Source organism: Typha latifolia, chromosome 3 (assembly GCF_019914945.1).
Source record: "Typha latifolia isolate L0001 chromosome 3, TyphaL0001v2, whole genome shotgun sequence".
Classification (NCBI taxonomy): domain Eukaryota; kingdom Viridiplantae; phylum Streptophyta; class Magnoliopsida; order Poales; family Typhaceae; genus Typha; species Typha latifolia.
Genome location: NC_133088.1, coordinates 6243472 through 6256168, shown reverse-complemented (window position 1 = coordinate 6256168; position 12697 = coordinate 6243472). Strand labels below are relative to the sequence as shown.

Genomic DNA, 12697 nt, shown 5'->3' with positions numbered 1-12697 from the left:
TACTTCAAATGCTAAATTTTTGGGCGTTTTTCCTTTTTTAATAAAACGTTGACCAAATAAATATTTTCGAAGGAAGAATATAAATAACGCTAAACAGTTCGGCATTTCATCCCAGCAAAAATTGATTTTATTGCTTCTAACAAACTCAACTAGATAAATAGGCTCATCATAATAAATTCAATATCATGAGTAAAGCCAATATAGATCAAATCGTATCATATTTTGAGTCTAAAATAGAAACTTTTACAATTTAATTATATTAAAATTTTTTAATTTAGTATATAAAATTAAGTATATATATATAATATAATTATATTATTGATTAAGTGCAAACTAAATGCAGCTCTAAGTAGTTGGCCAACCCTTTCCTTGGCTCCTTCTCACTCGACACAATCACACAACGTGGTCACGTAACCACACATTACAATCTCGATCCCTCTCTCTCTACATGAAAGTAAATCAGCCAAAACAAACCTCCCGGGCGGATCCTCCCACGCCATCCTCCCTCGTTCTCTCCGCCCTTCTTCCCCTCGCTCTTAGCACTTCTTATATTTCTCTCCTCCCCCCCTCTTTCTCTCTCTCTCTTCCTCTCACCTCCACCTCGCCATCTGCATTTCTCCAAGCAGAAAAAGATGTCCGCCTTCTCCGCCGTCAAGATCCTCCCTTCCCATCCCATCGCCACCGTCCGATCCGCCTCTCACAAGCCCTCCGCGGCGCCCTTCCTCTCCTCCCCTTCCTTCTCTTCTCCCCTGCTTCACAACTCCTCCTCTTCCCAATCCCTTCGCGCTCGCCCTCTTCACGCCGTCTCTTCTGATGTCCTCAGCAGCCAGAAACCCCTCGGTTCCCCTTCCTCCGCCTCCAATCCGGTAATTCCACCCCTAAAGATCTAATTTTGATCACTGTCCACTACTCAAAATCCGATCTCTTACACTACCCATCTGCCGATCTGAAAGAAATTGATATGTTTTCCTTTCCTTTACTTTTTTTTTTCTCTCAGGTGGTGACCAGGGAGGAAGCGTTAGAGGTTTATGAGGACATGGTGCTCGGCCGCTCCTTCGAGGACATGTGCGCCCAGATGTACTACCGCGGAAAGATGTTCGGCTTCGTCCACCTGTACAACGGCCAGGAGGCAGTCTCCACCGGCTTCATCAAGCTGCTCTCCAACGCCGACTCTGTCGTCAGCACTTACCGTGACCACGTCCACGCTCTGAGCAAGGGGGTCCCGGCTCGCGCTGTCATGGCCGAGCTCTTCGGCAAGGAGACCGGGTGCTGCCGCGGCCAAGGTGGATCAATGCACATGTTCTCGGCCCCCCACAATGTTCTGGGTGGATTTGCGTTCATCGGCGAGGGAATCCCGGTCGCCACTGGAGCCGCCTTCTCTGCCAAGTACCGCCATGAGGTCCTCAAGGAGTCTAGCCCCCACGGTCTCGATGTTACCTTGGCGTTCTTCGGAGATGGAACTTGCAACAATGGACAATTCTTTGAGTGCCTCAACATGGCTCAGCTTTGGAAGCTGCCCATTGTGTTTGTAGTGGAGAACAACCTTTGGGCGATTGGTATGTCGCACCTTAGAGCCACTTCGGACCCGGAGATATGGAAGAAGGGCCCGCCGTTTGGGATGCCTGGAGTGCATGTGGATGGAATGGATGTGCTCAAGGTGAGGGAGGTTGCAAAGGAGGCGATTGCAAGGGCTAGGAGAGGGGAAGGACCGACGCTTGTGGAGTGTGAGACCTACAGGTTTAGGGGCCACTCGCTTGCCGATCCTGATGAGCTCCGCAAACCTGGTAATACTTGCGCATTCCTCTTCTTCTTATTCTTCCTCTGTTTATTTTATGTTGCAATTTGTGATCCATGCACTGAATCAGGTTACTATTTACATGCTAATGAATTTGCTCATCTTTGACCTTGTTAAAGATAGTATAAGAATCTTAACTCAATAGAGGAAATAGAAAGTAGTATAGAATTGGAAGAAATTATCAGAAATTGTGATAAATGACCTCATTATACTGAAATTACAATACTAATTATTGTTTGCTATCAGTCAGCTATTTCCTTATTGTGAATGTTGTTGCACATTCTATAACTTCTCAGGACATCAGTGAAGAAGGATACAATACCAAGTCTATATGGTAAATCATCTTAACTTAGGTTATACAAAACTGATTTGTCTTTTTTCTAAGGTTCAATGCTGAATCGTGATGGGCAGAAGCAATTATCTATCCATATTGGTAGATGGTTATCCTTCATAGATATTTTATTATTTTTTAAGGGCAATTGGAGTCTTCATTGATTGTATGTTTTTCATCTTGGACGAGCTTGGGACTTCTTTTTATTTGTTAATCATAGAACTTCTCTCATGCACAGCTGGTGATACGATTCGGACTTCACCGACGTCGTCTCGAGTTTGGATTTACCTTAGGATAAGATTGAGTTTTAGGATAAGATTGTGTTTTAGGATAAGATTGAGTTTTAGGATAAGATTGTGTTTTAGGATAAGATTGAGTTGTTGGTTAGCCTATAAAAGTATGTGTAGGGCAACCAAAATTAGGGATTGGAATATTGAGAATTGAGTTTGCCTTGCCTCCTTCATCTTCTTCGCTCCCGTTCCCTCAATCTCCCCGGCGACGCCGCTTCTAATCTCCTCGACAGCCAATCACCCTAGTCCCTTAGGAGTGGCCCTCTTCTCCCCTTCTTCCAATTTATCCATCGCTATCCCTAACTTTTCCATCATCCATAACCCTTCCACCATCACTTTTACACCGGTGCCACCCCATCAACACCGGTCCTCCACAATCCACCATTACCCGTGATTTCGTGCCTTCATCCACGGAATCCAAAAACAGAGTATCCCGACGTTCGTCTACTAAACGAACGATATCTCGAGATCCCCAACTCCGATTCGCCCGAAACTAGATCCGTTGGAAAGATCTTTTCCGGGCCTACAACATATCAAAATTTCACAAAGTGATCCAACGGCGGGATATTTCGGGATCTTATCTTAAAGTTCCGTGCAAGATCGTACCAACTGCATCGAGCCATAACACCAAAAGAGGGTTCGTATCAAGCTGGTATCGAGCCTATAGCCGAGGAAGGATCGTACCAAGCCGGTATCGAGCCACCGTTCCTCGGACAAGCGCTTCCAATGACGACCACCGATCCATGGCCGCACGGCGTGATGATGAAGAAGAGATTCTCCCAATAGAGGAGGAAGAGACGATTGCGGGGACTTCCACCCGCGGAACCATCCGATCTAATCGGAATACGGAAGAGCCTAGCGTTCTATCCATGTTGGGGTCTATTTCGGAAGCGGATGGCCATCAACCACCGGATGATGATGGAGATGATGCGGGAACTACGGGCGCCAAGGAAGCAATGTCTAACGGGAAGGCACCATCGACCCCACGACGCGAGTCCACCCCCTGAATCAATCCTCACCGGTTCAGCCTTTGCAACCACAAGAGCCGCCGCTACCACCACCCTACGGGCGAGAGGCAAGCAAGGATGGTTACACCAGACCCGCCAGGGTGTGAACCCATCCGACGAGCGAATCACCATGGAGACCACATTGGAGATCAAGATCCATGGGCGGGCCGATACGATCCGGAACCACGGCGAGTTGATCTAAACCGAAGGAGGGATCATCAACCCTTCATGGTGCATCCTCCGCCGGTTAGACAAGGAGTTGGGCATGATCCGAACGAGACAACGGCATTCGTGGACAAGTCGTGCGTCTCGAATTTCCCAAGTTCAAAGGTGGCGATCCAATTGATTGGTTGTATAGGGCGGAGCAATTCTTTGCATATCAAGGTACGGCGGAAGAATACAAGGTGACGCTTGCAAGCTTCCACCTTGAGGATGCGGCGCTTCATTGGTTTCGATCACCAATGCCATTGAGGCCATCGAAACTTGGGCTGAATTTTGCGCCGATATCACACGGCGATTTGGAGTATCGGGCTATGAAGACTTTGATGCTCTCCTCTCAAAGACGGTTCGAAGACCACGGTTGGGTCATACCAAGAAGAATTTGAGAGGATTAGTAGCCGATGTCATCCACCATGGACGGATCGGCAACTTCGCAAAGACCTTCATCTCCGGCCGCGGGGTGACATACAAGCCGATGTGAGGGCTTTAAGGCCTAGAACCTTAAAGGAGGCCTTCCAAGATGCGGTGCTTATGGAAGACAAGCATAGAGCCATGAAGATACACTGGAAGCGAGTTGGACAAGCCAAGGAAGCCGCAATCAAGCTCTACCAAACATAGCGGCGGAAAACACTAGCGGAGTATCAAGAGCTGCTCTTTGCATTGATACCTCCTCGAGCACCCTTGAAGCCATCCCAAGATGTGAAGTACGCACCTAGAGGTCCTGGGCGAGCACTCACACTCGCCCAAGTAGAAGAAAGAAGAGCCAAGGGCTTATGCTTCCGTTGTGATGAGAAGTTTGTACCGGGGCATCGTTGTGCTAAACCGATGGGATCGGTGATGCTCATCGATGGATTGGAGGAAGCGGAGGATGAGCTTGCGGCTGAAAGCGCGGATGTGGCCGGACATCGAGGAGAAGAAGTTGAGGAGCAAAACGTGGAGGACGTTATAGCCGAAATCTCCCTCCACGCCTATTCGGGGACGGCGGCGCCAAAGACATTGCGGGTGAACGGAGTAGTCAAGAAGACCACAAAGTGAGAATCTTGATTGACACCGGGTCCACCCACAACTTCATTGACATGAGGCTCCTTAGGAAGATTGGGCTCGAGTCGGAACCCACGGAAGGGTTCGATGTGACGATTGGAGATGGCACCACCTTGCGAGCGAGATTCTATTTGTGGAGGTGCGAGAATTGAAGGTGCAAGGCCAAACTTTCACATTGGATCTTTATCCATTGGCCTTGCAAGGTGCCGATATTGTTTTAGGGACCCAATGGCTTCGAGCTTGGGGCCCGTGACCTTTGATTTTATAAGCCTCACATTGACCTTTTGGAGAGATGGTCGAGAGTGTTGTTGGATGGAAGTAAACCGCCGTTGAACTTTCAAAAAAAGGGAGCTCGCTTCTTTCTCGGCACCCATTTTTCTTTTTTTCAGATCTACGAAGAGCCGGTGCAGGATAGTGATCTGGTCCGACTCATGGAGGAGTTGAGAGCGAACCCCTCAAGCAACCCCGAGCACGAGGAGCGCAATGGGTTAGTACTAGAGCACGGGCGAATCAAGGTACCCCGAAACGAAGAGCTACGGAGGCTATTGATGGCACACTTCCATGATACTCCTATAGCAGTCATGAAGGGGTATTACGTACTTACAAGCGGCTGGCCCAAAACGTACTTGGACCGGGATGAAGACGGACGTGAAGAAGTATGTGCGTGAATGTCAAATCTCGCCAACGAGCCAAATCGGAGGCACTCAAGCCTAGCGGGCTACCGCAACCACTACCGATACCGGAGCGTATTTGGGAGGATATCTCCATGGACTTCATCGAGGGGCCGCCGGAAGTTCGAGGACAATCGGTGGTGTTTGTTGTGGTGGATAGACCGAGCAAGTATGCACATTTCATAACATTGTCTCACCCGTTTTCAGCAAAAAGGGTTGCTGAAATTTTTGTTCGGGAAGTGGCACGCTTGCATGGGATGCCTAGGACGATCGTGTCGACCGGGGATCGCATCTTCATAAGTGAGTTTTGGTCCGAGTTCTTCGATTGCAAGGGACTCAAATCAATCTTAGTTCAGCTTATCACCCCGAGACGGATGGCCAAACCGAGGTGGTGAATCGTGGACTAGAGCAATACTTGTGATGCTTTGTGGCGGATCGACCAAAGGATTGGGTCAAATTTCTTCCCCGGGCCGAGTGGTCATACAATACCGCTCATCACTCAAGCATTGGCATGACCCCATTTGAGGCGGTTTATGGGCGCACTCCCCGTCTTGCGTGCCTACGATAGACTCGCGGCGACGGATAGGACCGAGCTTGACTTGGAGCTTGCCGATCGAGATGAAACATTGAGATGGCTCAAGACTCACCTAGCCACAAAGACAAAACCGCATGAAGCAAACGCATGACAAAGGCGGACGTGAGCGAGAATTTGAGGTGGATCAATTGGTGTTCGTTCGAGCTCAACCGTATCGACAATCCACATTGAGGCCAATTTTGAACCAAAAGTTGGGATACAAGTACTATGGTCCGTACCGAGTGCTACAACGAATCGGTCCAAGAGCTTACCGATTGGACCTACCAAGGAACCGGGATACATCCCGTCTTCCATGTCTCGGCATTGAAGGCCCGGATCGGGCCTAACCATGTAGTGGGTTCGACCTTACCCGAACCAATGGAGGAAGATGGCTCCAATGAGCCGGTTCGAGTCCTAAGTCGTAGGAGAAGACGCCAAGGATCCAGATTAGAGACGAAGTGCTGATTGAGTGGCCGGGCAAACCTGCGACGAGTCTACATGGGAGCTAGAGACAGACATCATGGATCGCTTCCCAAATTTCAAACCTTGAGGACAAGGTTGCGGAAGCGTGGTGGATTGATACGATTCGGACTTCACCGACGTCGTCTCGAGTTTGGATTTACCTTAGGATAAGATTGAGTTTTAGGATAAGATTGAGTTTTAGGATAAGATTGTGTTTTAGGATAAGATTGAGTTTTAGGATAAGATTGTGTTTTAGGATAAGATTGAGTTGTTGGTTAGCCTATAAAAGTATGTGTAGGGCAACCAAAATTAGGGATTGGAATATTGAGAATTGAGTTTGCCTTGCCTCCTTCATCTTCTTCGCTCCCGTTCCCTCAATCTCCCCGGCGACGCCGCTTCTAATCTCCCTCGACAGGCCAATCACCCTAGTCCCTTAGGAGTGGCCCTCTTCTCCCCCTTCTTCCAATTTATCCATCGCTATCCCTAACTTTTCCATCATCCATAACCCTTCCACCATCACTTTTACACCGGTGCCACCCCATCAACACCGGCCCTCCACAATCCACCATTACCCAGATTTCGTGCCTTCATCCACGGAATCCAAAAACAGTATCCTGACGTTCGTCTACTAAACGAACGATATCTCGAGATCCCCAACTCCGATTCGCCTGAAACTAGATCCGTTGGAAAGATCTTTTCCGGGCCTACAACATATCAAAATTTCACAGTGATCCAACGGCGGGATATTTCGGGATCTTATCTTAAAGTTCCGTGCAAGATCGTACCAATCTGGTATCAGAGCCATAGCACCAAAAGAGGGTTCGTATCAAGCTGGTATCAGAGCCTATAGCCGAGGAAGGATCGTACCAGCTGGAATGATGTGATGCTCTGTGGGAGATTAAGGATATAACTCATATGGCATGCAAATGGTTTTAACTTAAGTTTTTCTTCATATAATTTTGCTTTGTGTGGCACATCAGCTCAAGTTTCTTCAGAGACGAGCACAATTCCCTACTTAAATATCTATCATGTTTCTATTAGTGTTTAAGTGTAAGTTTATGCAATTTCTCGCTACTAGCATAAGCCTAAACTGCTCCCACTTAAAATAGACAATTGATTTAGATACATATTACCCCCGTAGGCTTTGGCCCAAACTCAAAGTGCCTCCCTAAACTTTGCCGTGCTGCAGTATACCTACCTATGGCGTCAATTGGTATGCAGCTGTTAGTTTGTTTGTCCTAAATTAACGGAACCAACATCCCACAGCTGTCAATGATGCCTTCTAGGTGTTTGAGTTTCTTGGAAAAGTCTCTTCTTTTCTGACTATGCTTTGGTCAGAAATTAGGCACTAGTTCAACAGGCTTGAGGTTACAACGGGAGCCAGTAATCGAAGCAATCGTTCATTCAGTTTCTTATGTTTGAATTGCTTAAGCCAATTATTTGTCCTCTAACTAGCCCCATATTGTTAGAAAATTTGAACAGTGGTGTTGCTTTTCATGCAGGATAGTTTTTTACTTTATTATGTAATCTGAAATTCTGAACCATATTGCATTTCATGATTTATGATTTGTGCATAATTATCAAATTTTCCTTCTGCTTGTTTTACTAATGTTATGTTAGCATTATATTTTTATATGCTAGCAACAAGCACCTAAAAACATAGTCCACGTTATTGGTTATTCTAAGAATCGTCAACTTGGACATTCTCCTTTTCTGAGAACCAGAAGAGGAAATTTTAGGAACAATGAAAATGGCAATATGTTAATATAGCTAGGTCTTTTTCATATAAATTTACATATTGATATAGGCTGTTGACTTGTGTATGTATTTATGTATCTATATTATTATTTCTTTTTCTTCATGCCATGAATGGTATTGTACAAGAGATCGGACACAATCTACCACATAAACATGTTGTTCCATAACTTTTCTGGGTTTGACTTCGCTGTTTGGATATTCTTGATATTTCTTTTAGGTCACAACATTGTTACCTCACTTATTCCTTAGTGTTGGAGTTCCTAGATTACTCAGTCCCGACCAGTAGTATCTAAACCATCTGTTCTTATGCCACTAATTATTCTCTGCATTTTTAGAGCTCGAAATGTGGTACACTTCCTGGTAGTGACCAGATGGCAGATGTTCTAGGGATTTGAAGTATTGTGCTGTTCTATAGTACAACAGTATATAGAATGATAACTGATGTTTGATTCAGTAGCTCTTTGATGATGCTAATAAGATCTGCCCTTCCCACTTATTTGATCTTTGAAACAAAATTTTAAGTTGGAAAGACCTCTTTTGTATGTAAATATTACTCCTGTATATCATAATTCCTAGATTATTTGATCTGAAACTTTCTACTTCTAGTGATTTGCTCTCTCCCTCTCAAATACAATTGCACACATACAGACACTTCCACCTCAATGTTGAATATTTACTAAAAGAGACTTCTATGAAACATGGCTTATCAAGCTCATGGATGGTCTTACTTTGGCAGATGAGAAAGCTCATTATGCTGCTAGAGATCCTATCACGGCCTTCAAGAAGTACATTCTTGAAAACAATCTCGCTAGTGTGTCCGAGCTGAAGATGATCGAGAAAAAGATTGATGACGTAATTGAAGAAGCCGTGGAATTTGCTGATTCAAGCCCACTTCCTCCTCGAAGTCAGCTACTGGAAAATGTATTTGCTGATCCTAAAGGTTTTGGAATTGGTCCTGATGGAAAGTACAGGTGCGAGGATCCTAAATTTACTCAAGGCACTGCTCAAGTCTAAGGACCCAAGATCTTATTTATTTGGTTCTCAGTCCGTTGTTGAAGATTACTTACATATGCTGAACACTGTTTGTCATTGTGTTTTGCTAGTGTTTGGTCAGACATCGAAAGGGTTTTATAGAATTAAATTTATCAGTTAATATAGCTAGGTCTTTTTCTGTTTATTTGATCCGAGATATGTTATTCACGACCTCTTGTTTCCTTCTAATTGATGCATATGAATGGAACTTTTCTTTGTAACAATCTAAATAGTTATTCGTGCAGTCATTTGTGTTATTTGACAATCAAACATACTGTAACCACTGATGTATGTGTAGTTATAGATGAAATATTCCGGATAAAAGGCTCTGGTAACTCAAGGGGATTAAGATCTTTTTTGCATGTCCAAAATTCAAACTACTGTCTTTTAGCCAAAAATATCTTATTGTTGGTAGTGAGAGAAGAGAGTTGGTCTGTAGTAAATTAAACCAACAATGTCGTCTCGTGCCACCATTTAAAAAGTTAGAATATTTAAAGATAAGTTTTGCTTCTTTGGCATGCCAAATTTTAAATTATTTTTATAAATAATTTATTTTATTAAAAATATAGTAATAATTAAATATAAATATTATATAATAAATATTTATGTAATTAAATATATTCATTAAAATTAATATTAATGAATGAATACTCTATGATTAAATACTTCATAATATAATTAAACTCATAATAGCATTCAACATATAATATTAATTGATAATAGTTTAATAATTAAAATTAATATCTAGTTAAATATAGAATGACGGGAGAGATCAAATATTTTATTTGCGGGTCCAAGAAAAACACGAGAATATTTTATTAATATACTGTTAATAATTTTCAATCATATTAATAATAATAATTTTACTTATCAGCACAAAAATAATACTAAAGTTGATTGATAATGATTCATGAAAATATAAAAAAAGTTTTAAACAATAGGCCTATATCGGCCTGAGTGGTGCAACTGAGGTGTTGTGCCACCACCGGCACGGCAATCATTGTATTAAACAAACGTAATAAATAATAGTTCATCCTTTTCTAATAAAAAGTAAGAATGTTATGCTTACAAAAACTTCACAAATATTTTGGTGATACGATCTCTTGTAAAATTTGAAATAAGAACTTTTACCTACCTTTTTGGGGCCCCTCTATGAGTGTATTTTTAAAATTTATCTCCCATTCAGGCCAAGACTAATAACTGAATTTGGTCCCCTGACCCCTTACGACAGGTCATCTCTCAGTCAGTTTATGCCTATCTCAAAAACTTGGACACTTCTTTATTAGTTACTTGAATAAAAAATATAGATAATTTACAAATCAGATTCCTATATTTTATTTATTTTTTGATTCACACCTTGTTTTCACGATTTTATAATTCGATCCCTCATTTTTCTCTATAATTCTTGTTTAACATATTTATATTATTTTAACTAATTGATATCGAGCAAATTACTAAAATACCCTCACCACTATTTTTTCTCTTCTTTACCTCTTTTCTAAAGAAGGCATAGGTAATTTAGTTATTTATAAATTATTTCATATATTATAACGAAATGCTCGGGTAAACGGAGGGTGTTGAAGAGAATTATAAGAAAAAAGTAGAAACCGAGTTACAAAAATTTCAAACACAGTGTGTAAATTACAAAATAGATAAAATATAGGGTGTGATTTATAAAATTCTCAAAAAAATATTATAAAGGCTATATATTATCCTAGAAATCAAGATGTTTCTTTAGAAACTTCGTTGCCCAACCCAACCAGTCTTGGTTGGGCTAGGATAGAGTTTGAATAAGATTTGCCCTATATGTGGGCTTTATGAGGAAATGATCCTTCATTTATTATTTGATTGCTCTTTCACCCAAGCTTAGTGGGCTGCCTTCAACAACATCTAGCCCATTATCGGACCTCGCTTGGGCTGCAATGTAACGCCCCCACCCGACATGGACACGTGCACGCCCACGCACCCACACAGCACGCGCGGCGCACGCGACAGGTCAGGCGAGGACCATAACGCACAGATACTCTCCTGTGCACATATAATCATGACATCATCAAATAAAACCTGCTAACCTTTCCATGGTTACACAATCCATCACTAAATAAATCATATTATTAATTAAATAAATATGTTAACATATGAATATCCAAGTCTACAATAATATACGCTAGACTACTATATAATCTAGTAGGATCCACACAGGCCACAACAAACCATCAAGATACAACTAAACAATTGATACACGAGTACACTATAATCTGACATGTACTATACAAATCATCGTTTGATACAATAAAGTATAAATATAACAATCAACGATATAACTCAACTTCTATACAAACTATCATCTATACCGTCTCGCACCTATAGCTCACCTCATCATCGCTCTAAAATATCTTCTCAAGATATCTCAAGTTGCTATCACGTATCACATATCTGAGAGGGTTAGAAAAGAAATAAAGAGAGTCATGAGCAAAAGGCTCAATGAATAGACCTTACCCTGAATTAGTGATCCCAAATAGAGAGTAAATTATGTATTGAATAATATGAATCAAAAAGCAATATGATGCCATCTATGAGCATGCATATATGTATCCTCAATGACATATATAAAAATAGAATCAATTCTCATGAATGAGCATATGATATTCTCAACCAAAAATATATCTAATAATGAAATTACAATATAACATCATCGAATATAAGAACATATGATGTATAATAATCATGATCCAATAAATATTAGTCACATCAATGATGATGCATGATGCATGGCAAGCACTAGATAATCATATATGTCAAAGGCAGATATAATCCACATATTTCTCACTATCACAATCATCCGTCTCAACTTTGAATATCATCTACCATGCTAGACTACAGTATCCGGCCCCAAACTCGATACTCATCATGCCACAAGCTCAAAACATATCCTGTCATACGCTAATAGTATCTCTAGAGATAAATCATACCCTGCCATACGCTAAGGGTATCTCAGAAGAAAGTAATCATACCCTACCATACGCTAATGGTATATCAATGATAGTTATACCTTGTCATACGCTAAAAGTACAATCATTAGCCATTACCATAGTCTGTCATACGCTAAGAGTATGTCCAGTACCAGTTCGGACCAGATACCATTCCAGCTATCACATCACATCACATCACATACACATGTATTTTTTTTAAATTTTTTATACATGATAGATCATATGCCTATCCAGTACTACAACAGATTATGCAATTCAGGAATTTAAGTGGTGAAAAAGCCAAGAGAAAAATGATGCAATGCCGATTCTAACCATGTTCTAACACATGAATACTCCTGCTAGTCTATCACATGCATACTCATGATAGAGATCATCCCGACATAAAACCATAACAGTATAATCATCTCCAATCATCTCTATATATCACCAATGTACTCATGTCTCATATCAGCCTAATCAAATGCATGATAAAATATGCTTGACTGAAATCATCTCTATATAAAGTCATATAATCATGCTGGAAG

At 42.0% G+C, this 12697-nt stretch overlaps 1 protein-coding gene across 1 annotated transcript; it reads left to right on the top strand.

Annotated features, from left to right (window-relative positions):
- The first annotated feature begins 379 nt into the window (after window positions 1–379).
- LOC140785014 (pyruvate dehydrogenase E1 component subunit alpha-3, chloroplastic-like) lies at window positions 380–9404 on the top strand. Its single transcript, XM_073132692.1, has 3 exons — window positions 380–866; window positions 998–1784; window positions 8885–9404. Exons 1-3 carry the CDS (start codon window positions 633–635, stop codon window positions 9160–9162), a joined length of 1299 nt encoding a protein of 432 aa, XP_072988793.1. The 5' UTR covers window positions 380–632; the 3' UTR covers window positions 9163–9404.
- The last annotated feature ends 3293 nt before the right edge of the window (window positions 9405–12697 follow it).

What these genes read in the sequence shown, in the direction of transcription:
- LOC140785014 (XM_073132692.1), top strand. Translation starts at nt 633, where the DNA reads ATGTCCGCCTTCTCCGCCGTCAAGATCCTCCCTTCCCATCCCATCGCC. An exon ending in CTTCCTCCGCCTCCAATCCG is followed by an intron (nt 867 to 997) that starts GTAATTCCACCC and finishes TTTTTCTCTCAG; the next exon opens with GTGGTGACCAGGGAGGAAGC. An exon ending in TGATGAGCTCCGCAAACCTG is followed by an intron (nt 1,785 to 8,884) that starts GTAATACTTGCG and finishes TTACTTTGGCAG; the next exon opens with ATGAGAAAGCTCATTATGCT.